Source organism: Schistocerca piceifrons, chromosome 11 (genome assembly GCF_021461385.2).
Source record: "Schistocerca piceifrons isolate TAMUIC-IGC-003096 chromosome 11, iqSchPice1.1, whole genome shotgun sequence".
NCBI lineage: Eukaryota > Metazoa > Arthropoda > Insecta > Orthoptera > Acrididae > Schistocerca > Schistocerca piceifrons.
The window spans coordinates 95103168-95127297 of record NC_060148.1 but is presented as its reverse complement, the minus strand read 5'-3'; the positions used below and the strand labels follow the sequence as shown (position 1 = coordinate 95127297).

At 40.2% G+C, this 24130-nt stretch overlaps 1 protein-coding gene across 1 annotated transcript in view; it reads right to left on the bottom strand.

Annotated features, from left to right (window-relative positions):
- The window catches only part of LOC124719745 (protein shuttle craft), a 258849-nt gene that overhangs the window by 168337 nt on the left and 66382 nt on the right, over positions 1-24130 (bottom strand). The window contains exons 6-8 of the mRNA XM_047244946.1: positions 22118-22235; positions 16696-16881; positions 6595-6877 (exon numbers count right to left, since the gene is read on the bottom strand). Coding sequence (XP_047100902.1) covers positions 6595-6877; positions 16696-16881; positions 22118-22235 — 587 coding nt within the window. The remainder of the gene's footprint in view (positions 1-6594; positions 6878-16695; positions 16882-22117; positions 22236-24130) is intronic.

Here is a 24130-nt window from a genome sequence, read left to right as displayed (position 1 = left end):
AAGATAACTATCAAATTTTTTTTTTTGAACATGAGTATCACATTCTGAATTCTATGTTACATTACATAATGACAGCAGATTTGAAAAGGTTTTCTGTTATTTTAAGACATACTTGAGTAATTATGGGAGCACACAAGCTTATTTTAAAATTTTACTAGATTATTGAATACTGCATTGAATTTTCTGTACTAAACTTCAGTTTTACAAACTCAAGCATTTTCAGTAATTTGTCTGATGACTGATTATTTTGTTGTTTAATTTTCAAACAAGTAGAGGATAACACTTATTGTGAGGTGAAGGATTTTACAGAATACACTTTTTGAATACATTTTAATATACCATGATGATGACAATTTGAGGAAATTAATAGTAGAAAGATACATTCTACCTGTGTCAAACTAGCAAACTGGAAATGAGGATTGAAAATTTTAAAGCATAGGCAAAACACAATTTTCAAATTAACAATATTTCACATAAAAGTTGAAGATTTCTGTTAAGAGATGCTGTGTTCTAGAACCAAGAAGAAACAACTGTGATCCTGCTATGTAGTCTTATGTTTAACGTTATGACCAAACGCTTGATGATTTTGATATACATATACTCAAAGTAATTATATATAAAAACAAAGATGAGGTGACTTACCGAACGAAAGCGCTGGCAGGTCGATAGACACACAAACAAACACAAACATACACACAAAAAATTCAAGCTTTCGCAACAAACTGTTACCTCATCAGGAAAGAGGGAAGGAGAGGGAAAGACGAAAGGAAGTGGGTTTTAAGGGAGAGGGTAAGGAGTCATTCCAATCCCGGGAGCGGAAAGACTTACCTTAGGGGGAAAAAAGGACAGGTATACACTCGCACACACACACATATCCATCCACCAAAGTAAGAATTTTTAAAGGTTCATTTGTGTCATACACAATTTAAGATAAAACAGAAAACTCAGAGAGACAACACTCACAGATTGCATTTAACAGGGAGCTATGTATATATTTGTTTCTAGACTTATACAGGAAGGTTAGTATGTTGCTTTGTTGATTGAAATATTGAGGTGAAACTGATTTGGAGGAAACTGAATGAAACACTTATTTAAGAATGGTTTTATTTGTATATTGTTGTTTCGCACATGTATGACTTTTACACAATTTTTTCCATGAGATACACAAGATTATGACACTTGATGATGAGAGGTTGCTTAAATGTAGCCACATGTGAGGAATAGAAAACAGTGATACACAGTTCAGAAAGAATTGTGTATGGAAAAGAAAGGAAATAAGTTATGAAATATTTGAATATACTGACATAATTTTGTTTCACTGAGATGAAACTGCCACCATTTTCTCCACAGGTTTACCATGAGATGGAATGGAACCCAAATATGGTTTTGCTACGAGTATAATTATGAAGAATTTATCTAAATTTAGGCTTAATTTGCCTATGTGATGTCAGTTTTTATCAAAAGCTGCCCAGTTTGTCATTGGGTTATCAAATTTGCCCTAACGCTGTCACATCTAGTCCTAATGCTGTTGGATTTTATCTTAGTGTTATCAAAGAGGAAGGATCTTGATGATTCTGTGTTACATTAAAAGAGGGTCTGGCACACAATTTACAGTGAAAGTCAGTGCTTTGATAAAATGTGGACTGAAAATTAACTGAGACTGTACAAGGTGAAATGCTACTGAAACTTACTTGAATTTGTAAACAAATATTTTGTCACCTTTTTGTGCAAGACAAGTATTACACTATATCCCAGTGAATATGACAGACTCAGGAGACGAGCAATACATGATAACGAAACTATTCTTTTGAATATTGTAAAATTATTTCTTGAAATGTTAATCCAATTATGTAAGTTCTCATATTTTTTACGACATTTGATATTTCCTTATGTATATGTCTTTTCTTATGAAGAAACTGCAAAAAGGTGGGAATTTAAGGAGATGGGACCTGGATAAGCTTACTAAACCAGAGGTTGTACAGAGTTTCAGGGAGAGCATAAGGGAACAATTGACAGGAATGGGGAAAAGAAATACAGTAGAAGAAGAATGGGTAGCTTTGAGGGATGAAGTAGTGAAGGCAGCAGAGGATCAAGTAGGTAAAAAGAAGAGGGCTATTAGAAATCCTTGGGCAACAGAAGAAATATTGAATTTAATTGATGAAAGGAGAAAATATAAAAATGCAGTAAATGAAGCAGGCAAAAAGGAATACAAACGTCTCAAAAATGAGATCGACAGGAAGTGCAAAATGGCTAAGCAGGGATGGCTCGAGGACAAATGTAAGGATGTAGAGGCTTATCTCACTAGGGGTAAGATAGATACCGCCTACAGGAAAATTAAAGACACGTTTGGAGAAAAGAGAACCACTTGCATGAACATCAAGAGCTCAGATGGAAACCCAGTTCTAAGCAAAGAAGGGAAAGCAGAAAGGTGGAAGGAGTATATAGAGGGTCTATACAAGGGCGATGTACTTGAGGACAATATTATGGAAATGGAAGAGGATGTAGAGGAAGATGAAATGGGAGATGCGATACTGCGTGAAGAGTTTGACAGAGCACTGAAAGACCCGAGTCGAAACAAGGCCCCCGGAGTAGACAACACTCCATTGGAACTACTGACGGCCTTGGGAGAGCCAGTCCTGACAAAACTCTACTATCTGGTGAGCAAGATGTATGAAACAGGCGAAATACCCACAGACTTCAAGAAGAATATAATAATTCCAATCCCAAAGAAAGCAGGTGTTGACGGATGTGAGAATTACCGAACAATCAGTTTAATAAGCCACAGCTGCAAAATACTAATGCGAATTCTTTACAGACGAATGGAAAAACTAGTAGAAGCCGACCTCGGGGAAGATCAGTTTGGATTCCGTAGAAATACTGGAACACGTGAGGCAATACTGACCTTACGACTTATCTCAGAAGAAAGATTAAGGAAAGGCAAACCTACGTTTCTAGCATTTGTAGACTTAGAGAAAGCTTTTGACAATGTTGACTGGAATACTCTCTTTCAAATTCTAAAGGTGGCAGGGGTAAAATACAGGGAGCGAAAGGCTATTTACAACTTGTACAGAAACCAGATGGCAGTTATAAGAGTTGAGGGACATGAAAGGGAAGCAGTGGTTGGGAAGGGAGTAAGACAGGGTTGTAGCCTCTCCCCGATGTTATTCAATCTGTATATTGACCAAGCAGTAAAGGAAACAAAAGATAAATTCGGAGTAGGTATTAATATCCATGTCGAAGAAATAAAAACTTTGAGGTTCGCCAATGACATTGTAATTCTGTCGGAGACAGCAAAGGACTTGGAAGAGCAGTTGAACGGAATGGATGGTGTCTTGAAGGGAGGATATAAGATGAACATCAACAAAAGCAAAACGAGGATAATGGAATGTACTCTAATTAAGTCGGGTGATGCTGTGGGAATTAGATTAAGAAATGAGACACTTAAATTAGTAAAGGAGTTTTGCTATTTGGGGAGCAAAATAACTGATGATGGTCGAAGTAGAGAGGATATAAAATGTAGACTGGCAATGGCAAGGAAAGCGTTTCTGAAGAAGAGAAATTTGTTAACATCGAATATAGATTTAAGTGTCAGGAAGTCATTTCTGAAAGTATTTCTATGGAGTGTAGCTATGTATGGAAGTGAAACATGGACGGTAAATAGTTTGGACAAGAAGAGAATAGAAGCTTTCGAAATGTGGTGCTACAGAAGGATGCTGAAGATTAGATGGGTAGATCACATAACTAATGAGGAGGTACTGAATAGGATTGGAGAGAAGAGGAGTTTGTGGCACAACTTGACCAGAAGAAGGGATCGGTTGGTAGGACATATTCTGAGGCATCAAGGGATCACCAATTTAGTATTGGAGGGCAGTGTGGAGGGTAAAAATCATAGGGGGAGACCAAGAGATGAATACACTAAGCAGATTCAGAAGGATGTAGGTTGCAGTAGGTACTGGGAGATCAAAAAGCTTGCACAGGATAGAGTAGCATGGAGAGCTGCATCAAACCAGTCTCAGGACTGAAGACCACAACAACAACAACAACATGTGTACGTATTTATGTATCAATATTTTGTGAGCTGATCCAGATTGGAACTTTCAGGTCAATTGTAAAGTGATGCCTGAAAAGTGATTGAAGGACTTTTGATTGAAACAGAGACAAGGAAAGTGAAATGCAAGAACCACAAAATGGGTGATGTGAAGGAACAATTGGAAACCAATTTTATGAAGGTGCACACAAGAATTAAAAACATGTGGCTGTACTCACTGTCTAAAGAATTTTATGTATGTTTGTTGTAAAGTTTATTCATTTTGTTGCACTTATGATTATTCTCCATTTGAAAGCATATCTTTTTATTTCTAAGGAAGAGCTTTGACTATCACAGATACCCAAACCTCTTTGGGCAGTTACTGAAATAAAATAACCCCTTGTTTTACATTCCTTTTTCGATACCCTTATGAAATACTCTCTGAAGAGGCAATTCATTGAAAGTTTCGCAATTCCAATTGTATCTAATAAGGGATTTCATGAAATGCATTAACTTTCATAAAAATTATTATTTCATTTGTTTACTGGTATGTTATGTGCATCCAATATATGCTAACATTGTTTTGCATTCACTAATGAAGCCATAATTAAGAAAAATTATGGTTGGCATTGTTGTTTTTCACTATTTTGTATAATATGATGTATATATTATGTAAAAATCTTTTATACTTTATATGCCAGTTTGGGCGTAAGGACAAAACGTTTTGTGTATAGTTATTATGAATAACTTTTGAACTTTTAATTGTTAATTTCATAAATTTTCACTATACTTTTGTTAACTTCATTGTTAAGAACATATAAATAAGGGGAGCAAAAGGCTCAGAAAAGGTCAGTTGGAGACAGTTCACAGATGCAACCACTTTGTTGCACATCAGTGTAATAATCTAATTGTTGTACTACGATTTTGTGGCTACGTAGCCTGTTACGTGGCGTGGGCTCCCACCAAGAAGTTGAGCTGCTTCGTATTAACAAACCAGTATAAAACGACTTGGTACCTGGATTATTTCATGGAATTCACATAACTAGATCCAGTTTGCAGATGAAATGGACAGGGATGACGACTTCAGCGGCAGTGGCAGGAAGCAGATTACTCCGAGTTACACCGAACTCAGGTATGTACAAGCAATGAACTGAACTTGATATGTCACTGCAGAACTAATTACTAAACTGTAATGTTTGGAAACTGTTCTAGTAGTAAACATATGTAGTTGTCTCAAAGTTATCTATGAGTGGTGCTATTAGCAAATTGAAAGTGTTCGGCCCTTTCTTCTTCACGTTGAAAACTCTCACTGGTATTGTGTATCTGGATATGCTAGACAGCTGCTGAATTCCATAAAACGATGAAGATGACCAAGATGGGGTGGTTTACTACCAGCAAGACGGTGCACCACCTCATTTCCTGATAGAATTTCGAGGTTTCCTCAATAATTGCTTCCCAGGATGGTGGATGGCCGTGATGAGCCAATTGCATGGCTACCTTGCTTCCCAGACTTTGACACCACTGAATTTCTTTCTCTGGGACTGCATTACAAACCAGGTGTATGTTCCTCCCCTAACAAACAATTTAGCTGAGCTGAAAATTGAATTTATGCATCTGTAGCACAAGTTATGCCCGATTTGCTGCAACAAGTGTGGGAAGAAATTGATTACCGTTTAAATGTTTGCCACATTACAAATGGTAGTCATATCAAGCCAAAATGACTTGACACTTCTATGTTAAACTCACTGGAAAACGACACATCTATCTATTCTGTAATTATCTCAATAAATTTCTATATCACATATGGTTATAAACTCATTTTTGACTCACCGTGTATACAAAGAAGGGCAGGATATAGTCACATGTTTACTTGAGTAAAAACCTTAACTGCAGATGTCTAAGAGAAACAGGTGCTTACAAAGGTTCAAAACCTAGCTTTAGGCATGGAATGTAGGTATATACTGTGATCCCCTGCATATCAGTACCATAGGGACTGTGAAGGAAACATCCCCCAGGCTGTGGCTAAGCCATGTCTCCGCAATATCCTTTCTTTCAGGAGTGGTAGTTCTGCAAGGTTCGCAGGAGAGCTTCTGTTAAGTTTGGAAGGTAGAAGACAATGTACTGGCAGAAGTAAAGCTGTGAGGACGGGGCGTGATTCGTGCTTGGGTAGCTCAGTTGGTAGAGCACTTGCCCGCGAAAGGCAAAGGTCCCGAGTTCGAGTCTCGGTCGGGCACACAGTTTTAATCTGCCAGGAAGTTTCATATCAGCGCACACTCCGCTGCAGAGTGAAAATCTCATTCTGGACTTATAAACTCAATAAAATTCAGTTTCAATGCTAGGTTAAAAATGCAGACTTCCCTGAGATTTTATGAAGTTCTAGAATTTCCCTGATTTTTGCAGTTAAACTGTCATTCCCGGAGAATTTCAGGTTTTCCATATGAACTGAAACCCTGCTAGAAGAACCAGTAGAGGCTAAAAGCATTAGGGTGAGACAGAGACTGGAACAGATCCGACAAATAAACGAGGAGGTGAACAGAGCCGCCAGCTCGCTCGGCACAGCCGCTCACCTGTTGACCTGGACGGTGCAGGGAGGACACGGCCCCGGGTGGCAGAGCAGTGTACAGCGGTGGGTGCAGCCGTCACCTCCACTATCCACTCTGCCGTGCTGCTCCTCCTGGCCGGTCACGGGAGTGCCGCCGCGTGGCTTGCCGCACATCTCTCCGCAGCTGTGCGGCACCTCGTACGGGGTCCATTCGGGGTCGCGCCGCTTCCCACACCAACAGCGGTACTCCGTCGGCACGCGGGGCACCTCGTGCCGGCACGCCGGGCACGGCCAGCCTCCTGAATCTGCTGCCGGCAAGAACAGGAAGTAGCTTTATTCGAGTCGGCGGCCTTTCGACGGGTTCGATGTCGAATCCCGTCATTCCCTGTCTCGTGCTAGTCTTTTGTCTCAACCTGACTGACATGCACCGAAACGTAACAAGGTGCTATGGCATTGTTTGTAATATCTATACATATTATAAATTAAAGCCCTTACCAGAGTTTCTGTTTGTATGTTGTGACTAATATCACGAACCTCTTAATTGATGTGGTTTCCAATAGATAAACTGAATCACGAGGAAGGTTTGTCTGTATACCTGAGGTGCTGAGAACAATAAGACCCCAAAGCACAAAGCCATTGATTTTGAGACATGTATGTGCGCCCCTGACATCTGTTAACCATATGGTCGATCAGTTTTATCTGTACCTGTTGGCCCATATTATTTATATGAACATTCGTGGAAAGCTGCCTCAGCAATTTTTCGGATATTGATTTCCATATGGGCAAGAACAAAACATAGCTTTTTGGTCTCTGCTGCTCAATTGTTATCTAGGGTTGGCAACATAATTTAGTTTTCACATCATGTACATACCATATTTACTCGAATATAAGCCGCACTTTTTTTCGGATTTTGTAATCCAAAAAACCGACTGCGGCTTAGAATCGAGTGCAAAGTAAGCGAAAATTCTGAAAAATGTTGGTAGGTGCCGCCACAACTAACTTCTGCCGTCAATTATATGTAGTGCTACACAGGCATGCTTTGCAGGCACACAGATAAATACTGGCGCCAAAAACCTCTGCGTCCGTAAAAAAATTTAAAAAAAGGTGGAAGACAAGATTTTTTTTTCCCCCGCCCCGAGTTTCGACCACTGCATTTTCATACATTATCCAACGAAGTAAATACAAATTCCATATTGTTCATCTTCGAATGTAGCACCTTTTCATTGTACTACAAAAATCCGACTGGCAAGACTGTTTGGGATGTTTGTCAATGTGGCCAACTCTACGTTCTGAATTTTTTCCTACCTGTGAGAAGAGATGGTTGCTAATAGGAACTTTTATGAATTGTGACTCACATGCAGTGTTCTTTTCACCATAAGAATAATACGAATATAAACATTTTGCCATGTATTCTTTTGGGGTTGCTCCTATCTCATTTAAATCCTGTCTGCCTAATAAACTACGAAACTAGAGTGAGACAACAGCAAATGCGGAAGAATATACATATCGTGTCATGTTTATATTCGTATTATTCTTATGCCTAATAGTGATACAGTCAGAAAGGAAGCACGGCAATTGACTAGATTTTTAAATCTAAGGTGACTAATTTCAGTGCAGAATGTAATGTACTAAAGAGGTGTCTGCAAAGATTTTCAAACGGAGAAAAATTTTCGCCTAACTCTCGTTCAGAACCTGTTCTATCATACGCAGTCTATTATTTGGCTTTTGTTGATCATTATCAAAGAAAGCAGCAGTGTAAGTAACAACAAATAGCAGTCTCTTGCCATTGTTTTGCTAATGAGATGATTCCTCTTTTTTTTTTTTAAAAAAATTGTAAGCGGTGGTAGCGTGCACAAAAGCAAGCCATTCCGCTAGCAGCGACAGGCCATAAACACGCACTATCAGAATGCGACAAACAATGCATGACACAGTACAGTAATGCATTTTCAGCTTAGAGTGACGTAAACACCTATAACAAAGAGAATGACACTTATCAGATCAAAGAAAAATAAGCTATGAATTCAAACAAGATGAAGCACTTGAAAAAGGAAGGGTACCCGTACAAATACGGACGGAGCGCTTGACGCATAGCAATGGCTACCTGGTAAAGCTTAACTGCTAAGCTTACAACTTGAACCAAACTACTGTAGCTGTATCATCATTCATTCAACCTGAATTGTGCCTCATACTACAATAGACCAACTTTGTTTCGATTTGGAGGTGCGGCATAAAACTTTTCTCTCCCCTTGCATTTCGAGTCAAATTTCAGGTGCGGCTTACATTCGAGGGCGGCTTAGATTCGAGTAAATACAGTATACATATTATAAATTAAAGCCCTTACCAGAGTTTCTGTTTGTATGTTGTGACTAATATCACGGACCACTTAATGTAGGGAGTTTGATGTGGTTTTCAATAGATCAACTGAATCATGAGGAAGGTTTGTCTGTATAGCTGAAGTGCTGAGAATAATAAGACCCTAAAGCACAAAGTCATTTATTTTGAGACTGTAGCAGGTACGTGCGCTCCTGACATCTGCTAATCTTATGGTCGACCAGTTTTATCTGTACCTGTTGGCCCATATTATTTATATGAACATTCCTGGAAAGCTGCCTCATCAATTTTTCGGATATTGATTTCCGTATGGGCACAAAGAACAAAACATAGCTTTTTGCTCTCTGCTGCTCAATTGTTATCTAGGGTTGGCAACATAATTTAGTGTTCACATCATGTACGTAGTAGTAATAGCAGTGTTGGAATTGGTCATTATTGTGTATGTGGTGCATTTAGTTTATGTTCTGATTCCAGTTTCACATTAATTGCAATCTTTACAACTGTCCTAAGACACAAAACATCCTGGCAGATTGAAAGTGTGTACCGGGCCGTGACTCGAACTCTGAACCTTTGCCTTTTGCGGGCAAGTGCTCTACCATCTGAGCTACCCAAGAACGACTCACGACCCACCCCGACAGCTTCCTTTCCTCCAGTACCTCGTCTCCTACCTTTCTAACTTCACAGAAGTTTCATATCAGTGCACACTCCGCTGCAGAGTGAAAATCTCATTCTGGAACCATCCCCTAGGCTGTGGCTAACCCACGTCTCCGCAATATCCTTTCTTCCAGGGTTGCTAGTGCTGCAAGGTTTGCAAGAGAGCTTCTGTGAAGTTTTGGAAAGTAGGAGATGAGGTACTGGCGGAACTGAAGCTGTGAGGGTGGGTCCTGAATTGTGCTTGGGTAGCTCGGACAGTAGAGCACTAGCCTGCGAAAAGCAAAGGTCCAGAGTGAGTCTCGGTCCAGCACACAGTTTTAATCTGCCAGGAAGTTTCATATCAGTGCACACTCCGCTGCAGAGTGAAAATTTTATTCTGTCCTAAGACACTATTGTTATGACATGATATAAACGAAACTTTCTGAATTAACATTAATAATAAACATAATTATAAACATTAATTAATATTTCATAAGATACAGTGGGTAAATTATTTTTTCATAGAAAATACAGGATGTTGAAACTAGGTTGAGGAACAGTTTAGACTTCTGGTAGGTTGCCTAAAATTTGATTTTCACAAACAATTTTTTCTGAAAACTTTGTGTCTGTGCTCTGGTCCCTTATGGTTCTCAGTGCTTCAGTCTATTACGTCAGACAAGTTGCCTGGCCACATAACTGCAAATAATACTGAACACCAATAGTTTTAAATATTAATGAATATGTTTATCTGAGGCAGTCAATCAGTATCTAAGGAAACTTAAAAAGTGAAATTTTCCACTGAATCAAGCCAGATTGGAGGGCTTATGGAGCAAACACAACCGTTTTCAAATCTAATTTGCAAAGAAAAAGGTTGTTTTCAACAGTGTTTTCTTCACATGCCGAAATATGTCTGCGAAATTTGGATTTTAAATGAATTTTTCAAAGAAAACTTTGATTTGATCAACGACTCGTGTGTAAACAAGGAAATCAGGAAAAACAAATATTAGAATTAAGGCACTATATTCAAACTATCTCACCAAAAACAAATTGGACAGAGGGCAACACACTAACTATGGATTTCATTTAAATTATGCAGGTAAATGTTATTTGTATGAAAAATTAAATCAAATAATAAAAGAAAGCATCAAACTGAAAAGCCTTGTATACAAAAAACAGTTTGTTCACAAGTGAAAGAACCCCTACAGAAACTTTTTTAGAGTAAAACAGCCTTCACCATGTATACATGAAGGCGAAGTACTTGCATGGTGTATACATGGACAAGGAAAAAAAATCCCGGATTTCCCGGTTAAAAATACACCGTCTCCTGGGCGAAAATACACTTTTTCCGTGTTAAGTGACAGTATACCCGTCCTCGGCACTGTAAAACTCATCAACTCTTTGAGTGTTTATGTTTTTATATACCGACGCTTTGAAAGACCTTTTACGTGCAGCAACATGTACGCTGTATATTTCCGTATTACGAAGGTATAAATTTGAATTCCACCAAACACCGCACGTCACTTTCCGAAGCATTGAAATCGAGATTGCGAGGCGCTTTTGTAAGCCAGTCATAGCTCATTGTCACGTGATCTCGCAAGCTGATGACAGCAATAGGACACGTGAGGTAGCCAGCCAATAGCAAGATCACTCTTAAGTAACGCGTCCAACACACAAATAAGTAAAGTTAATGGTTTAAATTAATATACATAGCATTCACATATAATATTGGTCTCTAAGGTTAATAAGCTGGAAGAGAAGCTAAGCTTCTACATATAATGTTGATCTTTCTTGTGCGTGTTACACTTTAAGATACATCACATAAATGTGCCAGCAAAATTTTTAATAACGACGTAAATGTTTGATCTTCTGGGCTCGAAATTCTTCTAAATGGTCGTCCTCAAAGAGCTGATTTTTAAATGAGAGTCAAACATTTTGTGAGTAAAGTAATTCATCGTACATTCTCGCATATAGTTCACCTTGCGTAAAAGGAAATTTGGTTTGAATGTAACGCTTTTCAAACCACCATTCGCAATATTTTCCTGCGACCTGTTAGAAATAGGTTAGTTTCAGCAATTGGAAGAGAGCGCCGATAATAGGCGTCACCGCACTTATGCAGCTACGATGACGCAGCAAGCCCATATGTTCGTACGTGTAAAACATTAAAAGATCCTACATTATGTCATAAAAGAAACAAGACATCAGAGGATACTTCAAGAGCATTGGAATTTCGTGAACCATGCTAAAATGCATAATTCGGCTTAAAATGCACATTCATAGGTCCAGATTAGTATGTAAATTTTCTTGGAGTACCAGTACCGTATTATCTCATGTTTGGTTCTTTATTGCGGCATAATGCCATACGTGCACCTGAAATGCAGCGAACAGCTGAAACTAGCCAATAGTGTGAAATTAAACACTTCGTTTCAAATAAAACAGAAAAGACAAATGAAAGCCAAATCTCTTTAGCAAACCGACAAAGATAACTTCACTGTTCTGCAAGGCGATTAATGCTTGACCAACAGGAAGGTGGAAATAAAATCTAAAACTAATAACATATTTTAGCCTTCAGTAATTATGCAAACTTATTTTAATTCATTTGATAACTCCCGGCCGCAAAAATCCGTTTCTTATCATTTAACTAAGAGGAAACAACAAAATCACTGAACGTAAACACAGGTCACGTGGAAACAATCCATCTACCCACAACAACTCAGACTGTTCTGGGCAACAGTGCCAGATTTACTATATTTTCGAACCGGGGCAATATTAAGTAGTGGCGCCCAGCCATACTTCTGTAACCAGAAGTGAAATAAGGTACTATTCATACGCGACTCAACTGCGCATACGCTAGAGCGTGCCCGCCACTGCTCAAACGAATCTAATTTAAACAGTTGTCACGTCACGGTCATCGGAGGCAATTTGTTGTTAGGAAGCATTGCATAGTCTTCCTAAAGCCTTTGGCCGGCCGTGCGGTTCTATGTGCTACAGTCTGGAACCGCGCGACCGCTACGGTCGCAGGTTCGAATCCTGCCTCGGGCATAGATGTGTGTGATGTTCTTAGGTTAGTTAGGTTTCAGCACTTATAAGTTCTAGGGGACTGATGACCTCAGCAGTTAAGTCCCTTAGTGCTCAGACCCCAGCCTAAAGCCTTTGATACACTTTGCTGTTGGCAGACACTTGTATGAGCACTGTGTTTTGTTGTTCTATACGGTGCATTTACTTTGCAACTTAAGTTTTATTTTCGTTTTTTTTTTTTCTCTCTCGTTCATGTTTTGTTGCTGCAGTATTATTCTGCAATAGCGGGATACACTAATATCCTTCGTTAGAGTATTGGTTCTTACCTGTCAAAATCACAAAAATTTAGCTGAATACTAAAACAATGAAAAATTCCCGGAATTCTAAAAAAGTTCCCGGGTTTTTCCCAGTTTTCTCCCGAATGAAAAAATTCCTGGGTTTTTCCCGGATCTCCCGGTTGTCCAGGATCGTATACACCCTGACTTGACAACAACATCATAAATGACAAACTCAAAATAATATCACACAACGTCAACATCTTACCAACAAAATAGAAGAAATTGACGAATTTTTAAGTGTTAGTAGTCCTCATACTTATCTTGTGAATGAACTAGGGTGCAAAACCAAAGAAATGTGTAGCACTAATTTAAGTAATTATGAAACATTCAGTGTCTGTTACAGGAAATAACAAAAAGGTGAGTGTGTTGGTATTTATGTCAAAAATAACATTCATATAATTGATTGGGTAGATAAACTTGCATGTGAGATGGTTTTAGAAATAGCTACAATAAGAATAAAGCTTAGAAATAGCAGTTTAATAATAGCTAGCCTGTAAAGATCCCCTAACAGTAACAAGGAAGAATTTTTCTGTCATCTAGAGGAACTTGTTGACAAACTCTCACCCCATAAAAAACAGACTATAATAATAGGGTGCAGAGACTCCTGAACTAATAGTATAAATTATCTTAGATATATTGATATTTCACAGTCCTATAATTACACCCACGTGAGTTTAACACCAACAAGAATTACATGTGACTCTCAGACATGTATTGATCATGTTATTACAAACTTAAGAAAGGAAGACCTTGTATTTAGAACTGCTGAATCTCTCATTTCAGTGCATTAGTCCCAGAGCTTCATACAGACAAAGAAACAGTATCTGATGGGGACCTATTTACCTATAAAAGAAAGCTTGACTATCGTACATTAAAAGAAACACTGGCACACACAAATTGGCATCAGGCAGGCGTATACAAAATAAAAGATATTAATGAAAAGCGGGACAAATTTTATATAACATTAACCTATTGTCTTAATCAAGTGTGCTCAGTGGTCAAAATACTAAAGGAAACTGACAGTTCCAGTAATTTCAAACTTCCCCCCCCCCCCCCCACATGATAAAATTAGAGGAGGATTTATATATTTTATTTAGAGACTCCAAACTGCAGTACTTCCAATCTAAATACAAAGCCTGTACAAAAACCTACAGGGAAGCACAGACGTATGCTGAACAGATGAGGCAATCTAGTAATATTACCAAAACAGAGTGAAGTATAGTAAATAAGGAAAGAGGAGGGAGCGACAATGCAGCGTGCAATAACAATAGTAAGTGACAAAAATTGCTGAGTGACCCAAAGGAGGTATGTGAGAGATTCATAGACCAGTTTAGTAAGATGAGTAGGGAGGATGTGATCAACCCAACACAGGTGGTAAATCCCAGTAATGTCAGTAATTCAATCTTCCTGAGGTGTGTTACAGAATTGGAAATCCTGGAAACCATTTCCAACTTAAAAGCAAATACATCCAGCGGCTGGGATGATATCTCGGCCAAATATGTGAAAGAATGCAGTAGTGAATTAATAAAGCCACTACAGCATTATTAAACAGCCCTTTCAGTCAGGGTCATTTCCAGACTTTTTAGAAGTCACTGAAATAACACTGGTGCATAAAAGAGGAATAACTAACAATATACAAAATTATAGGGCTATTTCACTACTTAGTAAGCTGTTGGAAAGGCTACTTCTTGATCAACTTTTATCATTTTTCTATTTCACCGAGATAAATACTTAGTAAGCTGTTGGAAAGGCTACTTCTTGATCAATTTTTATCATTTTTTTGTAAGTACAATCTATTAAAAAACTGCCAGCATGGTTTCAGGAATGGCCAGTCTACAATAACACCTGTATCATCATTTCTGCAAGTGGCACTGAATAAACTTGATGATCGAAACAAAGTTATTGGCACCTTTTTGGAGCTATCCAAGGCTTTTGGCTCTGTAAATCATTCTGTTCTTGTACATAAATTATAAACTAATGGCGTCAGAGGAGCAGCATCAGATTTGTTAATATCCTACCTTGCCGACAGGAGACAATGTGTAGAACTGCATTACACAACTGGGAGACACACAAACAGTAAAATAATCTTATAAAATTCTTAACTGTGGAGTCCCTCAGGGAAGTATTATCGGGCCATTTTGTTTATTGTGTACGTCAGTGATATAATAACTCACAAAATTCAGACCTAGTAAATTATGCTGATGATACCTCCTTTATAAGTTCGAACTCTACAAAATAGTTAGCAGTGCAAAATAATGCAGAGAACATTAACCTAATCACAGAATATCTCACCAAAAACAAATTGACATTAAACAAGGACAAGACAATTCTGATGGGGTTTCTGCTAAATTACAAATCAAGACAAGTGGATACAGAACCAGAGCTATCAGTTGAAACAACTGATAAACATAAATTCCTGGGTATTATTGTAGACGAACTTTTTATATGGAAGGAGCACATCAGCTACATGTGTAAAAAGATCTCCTGTAACACCTACCTGCTAAAACGCCTTTCTAGCATAATAGCACAACTCATTCTAAGACAAATCTATTTTGGAATTATATACTCCCACCTGTAATATATAGTATTGAGATCTGGGGTGGTGCACCAACAGTATACATGGATAAGGGTTTTACAGCCCAGAAAAGAGCAATTAGGATAATAGCTAATATTAGTAAGCATCAGTCGCATAGAAAATATTTAAGTGTAACATACTAACAGTGTATTCATTGTATGTTATCAGAACTATACTGTTTGTAAAAGAAAATATGGAGCGTAGTGTAATCAATAGTGAAATCCACAATTATCCTATAAGAAAAAAGAGAGGACTACCACATAACATTTAGTAATAAATGAACAACAGATCATAGTCCATTTTCTGCTGGAAGACCTTTTATAACAGATTGCCAAATAATAGAAAATTGTTAAAAGGAAACATATTTAAGACAAAATTAAAGCAAATGTAAATTATTTTTTTATTACCGTTTCTCTGCTTGCCGAGGCATCAACTGCCCGCAATTTTTCAATTAGAGCATTGTATGCTGGTGTCTTTTTGTCTCGGTCACTATATTCTTTACTTTTAATCTTCCACAAACATGGGTGGTTTCTGTACATTTCAATGAATTCACTTACAAACTCTCTAGAACACTGATGAGTATCAGCCATTTTAACGCCCTGTGCACACAAATACAAACACTAGACTGAGCAAACAGCTGTGTCGCGCCAGATTTGCGGCGATCTCCTGTCCACACGCTCCAACTTGTCTGCGCAGATGTGGTTTGAACCCACAGATTTGAGAGGTTTCGCTCAAACCTCCAACTTCCATGTTTGCACATACCTCTGGTTGGTGCAAATCTTCTGTCCACACGCAACGATCTGTCTGCGCAGATGTGATGTGCGCAGACAGATCGTTGTGTGTGGACGAGCCTTATGAGGCCCAGTAACAGGTCAGTGAAGTGACACTATGGTTTACAACGACAGTTGTGATTGTGAGAACTGACAGATACTGGCTGCCCCCCCCACCTCCCCCCCCCTCCCACAGGCAGCTGAGAGACATGGTTTGCAGGATCCATGCTTTCTCCAAGTGCAGAGCTCGTGACTGCACGTACTGTGACTGCCACTCTGAAGTTTCAAGGATCCGACCCCGTCCGTGCCTCAACTTGCGCGAACCGCCGCTGTTCGCAAATCAGACTACAGCGTCAAACAACTTTATCTAAATAAAGACCGATTTTATAAATAAAAGTCCGATACTTTTTGAACAGCCACAGCACGTAACACACAAAATGAAACATCGACCATATTTCACAGACCGGTGCGGCTGGAGCGGGCCCAGCGGCGCGTGCAGCCCAGGTGCAGCACGTGGTGGCAGGCTGCGCAGCTCCAGACGGGGTCCCGCGGCCGCAGTCGCTCGCAACACACCAGGCACTCCAGCGTGCTGCGCATCAGCTGGACCGAGAGTCGCTCGCGGTGCCCCGAGTCCGAGGCCCCATCCTCACCTGCGGAGATCAGCGAAATGGACTCTGACCTCGGTACACACAAGTGTAACATTACGAATGAAGGAGATCTGCTTAGCACCTAGGCAAGAACATCATTTCACAGTGTGTTCTGCAGATAGCCTGAGACGCAGATAGGGAGTTGAACATCTGTTTATGAGGAGAATACCTCTTTATTCTGACATTTTTTAAGCCACTGTTGAATATTAAGATTTACCTGAAAACTGCAAAAATTCAAAGATTTTAAATTTTTTATTCAATCCCAGAATCCATCAGTCTCAAACATTTCATATAAATCCAGGTCCGCTGCTTCAATTGAACACTGGACGCTGCCTGGTGGCATTGCGGGCATGTGACACGGTAACAAAAGTACACTACGTGATCAAAAGTATCCGGACACCCTAAACATATATTTTTCATATTAGGTGCATTGTGCTGCCACACTGCCAAGGTACTCAATATCAGCAACCTCAGTAGTCATTAGACATCGTGAGAGAGCACGATGGGGCACCCCCCGAAACTCACAGACTTCAAACTTCGTCAGGTGATTGGGTGTCATTTGTGTCATACGTCTGTATGCAAGATTTTCACACTCTTAAACATCCTTAGGTCCACTGTTTCTGATGTAATAGTGAAGTGGAAACGTGAAGGGACACGTACAGCACAAAAGCGTGCAGGCCGACCTCATCTGTTGACTGACAGACCTCCGACAGTTGAAGAGTGTCGTAATGTGTAATAGGCAGTCACCTATCCAGACAATGACATCGGAATTCCAAACTGCATCAGGGTCCACAGCAAGTACTATGACAGTTAGGTGGGAGGTGAGAAAACTTGGATTTCATGGTCGGCCGGCTGCTCGTAAGCCACACATCACGCCGGTAAATGCCAAACGACACCTCACTTGGTGTAAGGAGTGTAAACATTGGACGATTGAACAGTGGAAAAACGTTGTGTGGAGTGATGAATCATGGTACACAATGTGGCGATCCGATGGCAGGGTGTGGGTATGGTGAATGCCCAGTGAACATCATCTGCCAAAAGTAAAATTAGGAGGCGGTGGTGCTATGGTGTGGTGGCGTTTTTCATGCAGAGGGGCTTGCATCCCTTGTTGTTTTGCATGGCACCATCATTGCACAGGCCTACATTGATGTTTTAAGCACCTTCCTGCTTCCCACTGTTGAACCGCAATTTGGGATAGCCATTGAGTGGAAACAAAGCAACTCTTTGTACATAGCCCTGCATGCATCCACAGAAGATGAAAGTTATGCATCTTGTTGAACAGGGCTGGTGTGATATACATCTCCAAGATGTAATCCTCACTGCTGAAATTTATCATCAAAAACTGAAACACCACGCAGCCAGATAGACGTGGCAAAATGATGCTATTGGCTTTAGCATTGCTGAACACTGCTCCTTGTTACTACGTACATTGGGCTACCATGTGCTCTCTCACATACACACCACTGTAAGGCCATGTGAGGGCATGTTTTTGCACACACAATCATGCTGCAAATGCCACCAAATATGACACCAGAGCAAAGTATAATCAGGTGGGGCTTGAAACTATCACAGAGTTATTTTGAGTAATTATATGTACGATGATTTTATTCTGGAATAGCTACTGCTGGTAGTTAGTTTGGATGATATTTCAAAGACCACTGGGATTTGGAGAGTGACAGTGAGTGGCTGAGGTAGCATTTACAGACACGCTGTCTCATATCGTAATATCCTGGCTTTGGGCCAGCTACTGTGGAATCGTGACCAAAGACCTCTAACTATGGACCTTACCATATTTATTCGAATCTAAGCCGCACTCGAATCTAAGCCGCACCCGAAAAATGAGACTCGAAATCAAGGAAAAAAAAAATTTCCCGAATCTAAGCCACTCCTGAAATTTGAGACTCTAAATTCAAGGTGAGAGAAAAGTTTTAGATCGCCCGTCCAAATCGAAAAACAGTTGGTCCATTGTAATGTGAAACACAATTGGGGTCAAATGGATGAAGATACAGCTACAGTAGTTTGGTTCGAGTCGTAAGCTTAGCAGTTAAGCTTTACCAGGTCGCCATTGCTATGCATCGGGCACTCTGTCCGTATTTATACGCGTACCCTTCCTTTTTCATGTGCTCTGTCTGGTTTGAATTGATTGCTTATTTTGCTTTGATCTGATAAGTGCCGTTCCCTTTGTTATAGGTATTTATGTCACTCTAAGCTGAAAATGCATTATTGTACTGTATCATGCATTGTTTGTTACATTCTGATAATGCGTGTTTACGACCTGTCGCCGCTCGCGGCATGGCTTGCTTTTGTGCGCGCTACCGCCGCTTACAATTAAAAAAAAAAAAAAAAAAGAGAGGAATTGTCTAATAAGCAAAACAATGGCGAGAGTCTGCTACTTGTTGTTACTTAAACTGCTGCTTTCTTTTATAATGATCAACAAGAACCAAATAATAGACTGCGTATGATAGATGTTCTGAACGAGAGTTTAGTGAAAATTTTTCTCCATTTGAAAATCTTTGCAGACGACTCTTTACTACATTACATTCTGCACAGAAATTAGGGTCATCTTAGATTTAACAATCTAGTCAGTTGCCGTGCTTAGTTTCTGACTGTATCACTATTCAGCATAAGAATAATATGAATGTAAACATGACATGATACGTATATTCTTCCGCGTTTGCTGTTCTAGTTTTGTAGTTTATTAGGCAGTCAGAATTTAAATGAAATAGCAGCAAACACAAAAGAATACATGGCATAATGTTTACATTCTACTACCTTTTAATTTATTTACTGACACAGAGGTTTTGGCGCCAATATTTATCTTTGTGCCTGGAAAGCATACCTTTGTAGCACGACATATATTTGACGGCAGAAGTTAGTTGCGGCGACAACTACCAACATTTTTCAGAACTTCCATTTACTTTGCACTCGATTCTAAGCCGCCGGTGGTTTTTTTTAATTACAAAAACTGGAAAAAAAGTGCGGCTTAGATTCGAGTAAATACGGTATATTCAGAGAATATAATTTAATGACATATATAGTCTATGAAACAGGCTCATGTAGAAAAATAGTCAAACAATACTCGAGTTATCGCATTTGCGCGAGTGCAGGCCGGTTCCGAAATTTCGGCCGGAAAAGTCATGGTGCAGCCTCCATCTTTTCCCATCGGATCATAAATTGTCAATTTCAAAATGACATGTACACATCTTGGCGGTTCAACTTAATGTCATTACAAATCACTGCAGCGTAATGTCACAAGCTCTTACAATAAAACCAGCTGGGAAGCTTTCTCCCTCGAGGACGGTTTTACAATTAAAAACCACACACTGCGGAAATTTTCGTTCGTCAGCTGTAATACTCAACATTACCGTGTAGTGCTGCTTTGCAGCGCCACATATACGTATTTGCACACAATGTATCCCTACATTAATCATCTTGCGGTGTAGCAGTTCTTCTTCTTAAGTCCATGCTTGCTATGAAAATAACACGAGGAATTCAGCCTTATGCAAGACACCTTTTTCTGTTTCGTTTCACCCAGACATGTGTGGTGTCGCAAGGCTTAGTCCTGTCCCACCCCTCATTAAATCGACCAAGACTTATACGAATAATTGTAAGAACAGTTATTATTATTATGTTCTTTAAGTTTGTTTTTCGGTTTTCAGAAATACTGTGGGAAGAAAGTTTATTTATGTTGCAGATAATGTGGATGACGTTGCCCAACGATCACCACGAAAGTTCGACGTAGCGGCAAGTGGGCGAGGAATAAAACGAATGCTGCAAACTACCGCGAGCCACGGTAGAGTCTGGGCCGCGATGGCGTCGAGCTTCCTAGGTCGTCGTCGGACAACGTCAAAGGAAGAGATATTCTGCTTTCTCTTTGTAAACAGATCGATCGAGTCTTTAAAGGTTCACGTCAGACGTGTAGGTGGGTGACACATCAGGTGGGACCCGATGCCTGTAAAACTTCCACAGTTATTAAAAAGGTGTTAAACGGCAAAACCAATAGTTCATCATTTAGAGATATAAAAAGTAGTAAAGATATAGGAAAGGAAGAGTTGCGGCGTCAGAACGAAAAGTGATACACCGCTCAGCAACGAAGGAGGACATAAACAGTGGCGTTATGTGCTGAAAACGAATCAACTGATGAAACAGTAAGTCTGTAACTAAGCATAAAGCCACGTAACACTGCACATGTTTCAACACTTTTTGTGCTATCTTCAGTGGGTTATTTTTTATCTTCTATGTAAAATTGTTGTTACATATTAACATTTAGCAAAATTTTTGGTACATAATATTTAGAATTGTGAATGAATAATTGTTGTAAAATATTATACATCATTTGTTCATAGTTCACAGTTGAGATATGTATTAACGACCTGATGCACTGTGTGCTGCTTGTTAACATTATGTCAAAGACCTATTTATAACTTAATTGTCAAAGAGAGAGGATGTATGCATTAGTTTACATACCTTACATGATGCTATTGGGCATTTATGTTGGTATATGGTATATGCCCATTTGATTCTCGAATTAATGGGTTTTCTGCTTGACAGATGCTCATACAAGCATGTGTGCCTACGTCTCTGAACATTGTCAATTGAGTCGTCGTATCTTATAAATGATTCTAGATATCTAATCAAGGTTTTTTTTGCAATTGACAGGGTGAAATGAGGCACATAATTATGCTGTATGATAAAACTTGAAACTTTTTTACTCTCCAAAGTATGAAAGTAATATGTCCACAGCAGTGAGAAGTCGGCAGCTCAGAACGTGCACAGATGTCCATATCATTGTAGGAAAACACAAGCGGTGCAAGTATACACATCCATGGCACCTGGGAAACAGCACCACAGGATGTGTATCCACCCCCCACCCCTTGCGCATGCGTGCCCACACACACACACACACACACACACACACACACACACACACAGAGAGAGAGAGAGAGAGAGAGAGGAGAGAGAGAGAGAGAGAGAGCAGTGAAAGCGTTAGTAACCTCGAGTTGCATGAAGACTTGGGTCTTCTTTTTGTGGTCTGGAGTAAACTGTAAGTCTAAGGACTGTAACTGAATGTGAAGCAAAGTTTGCTACAAGGGCTGTGCCAAACATTGAACTATTGATAACAATAATTTCACTGGCCGCAGCAAGGTACTCAGGTCAAATTCTGTCGAAAAGAGCTTTGTTCAAACATTAGCTCCTACACTTAAGTCCCTCAACGATCGGTCGTATCCCAGAGTCTCACCTCGGTAGGGCTGGTGGGCGCGGCTCCGTGGGCTGCCCACGCTGCGGTTTCCACCGCTGTCGGCTGGCTGCCCCCTCCTACTCCGGCTGTCTTCTTCAGGTTGTCTATCAGCCGGCACCTGCATAACGACATCTTATGACACAATGTAAACCTTTGTCCATAGAAGCACATGCAGTTATTTATTTTTAAAAAGAAGGCAGAAACTACACACAAATGTATTTGGTAAGCTGTTTCCTGTTGGTCATTTCCCCGTATGTCGGTAGGAGTCAAATATTTTTGAACAAAACATATCTCTGCCATCAGCAGTACAATTGTACACATATTCCCTATCAATATCGAGTATTGCCAGTACAATCACCTTCACAGGAGAAAAACTGTGTACATCAATGGATCAAAAATACATTTACATCATATATACCCAACCAAATGTAGAAGAAACATCATTGTCGTATTACACTGATCAGTCAGAAATATTGACACCAGTGACCTACTATTGATATAAACCCATCCAGGCGACAGCAGCATCACCCATGCATGTGACAATGTTAATACCATGACATCGGTAACTATGACTGCAATGTGCAATGATCACTGGCACTGGACATTGGCAGAGTGTTACATGGTCTGATGAATCCTGATACCTTCTTCATCATGCTGATGGGAGGCCCCGAGGACACGAGGAAGCTGTTGAAGAAGAGGGGGGGGGGGGGGGGCAGTCGAGGGAATCGTGAGAGGGGGGGGATGTCGAGGGAATCGTGAGAGGGGGGGGGTGTCGAGGGAATCGTGAGAGGGGGGGTAGTCGAGGGAAACGTGAGGGGGTGGGGGGAGGTCGAGGGAAACGGAGAGAGGAGCAGGTGATGCACACAGAGAGGGAGGAGGAAGAGGAGGAGACGGACAACGAGAGGGTCAGGAGACGGACAACGAGAGGGTCAGGAGACGGACAACGAGAGGGTCAGGAGACGGACAACGAGAGGGTCAGGAGACGGACAACGAGAGGGTCAGGAGACGGACAACGAGAGGGTCAGGAGACGGACAACGAGAGGGTCAGGAGACGGACAACGAGAGGGTCAGGAGACGGACAACGAGAGGGTCAGGAGACGGACAACGAGAGGGTCAGGAGACGGACAACGAGAGGGTCAGGAGACGGACAACGAGAGGGTCAGGAGACGGACAACGAGAGGGTCAGGAGACGGACAAAGAGAGGGTCAGGAGACGGACAAAGAGAGGGTCAGGAGACGGACAAAGAGAGGGTCAGGAGACGGACAAAGAGAGGGTCAGGAGACGGACAAAGAGAGGGTCAGGAGTTTAGAATGTACATCCAATTTGTATATTATTTACCAATGGCGAAGCGTTGCTAGGTTCGCTAGTAAAATATAAAGAAAAATAGAGGAACAGCATGTAAGTGTACAGTACTCTCATGTAGCATGAGTATCGTACAGGATAAGAGTGTAACATACCCTGTAACATTAAGTTTACCACGGATGCCAGCAGGGTCTTCCAGGAAGCACAGCAAATGAAGAGGCCAAATGCATCACCTCTGTGTGGGCCGCGGGCTGGCAATGTTGGAAATGTAGCTTTACCCTCCATTAACCATTTGAGTGCAATCGTGGCACACAGTACTAATCATGATGTATTTTTTATTTATGTGACAATGGAAGTTGCATCCTTCATTAATAAACAGTGTTTCAGAAAAACTGTATTTCATCAAAAATACAGGACATTTGACTATTACAAATACAACTGAGAGGGGCAATAAGAAGACACTGAAACAAGTGAATAATCCTAATATAGAATTGGAAAGCAATGGTTTCCCTGATATGACTATCACACCTGACAAGGTTCCTAGTGGTGTGATCGACATTTTGAAACAATCTATATGATGATGCAGATAAGATCCCACATATCGCACACTGCAGCCATTTGTCCTGGTGGGTTCCCCTTGATATATAATAGAGGGAAACATTCCACGCGGGAACAATATATCTAAAAACAAAGATGATGTGACTTACCATA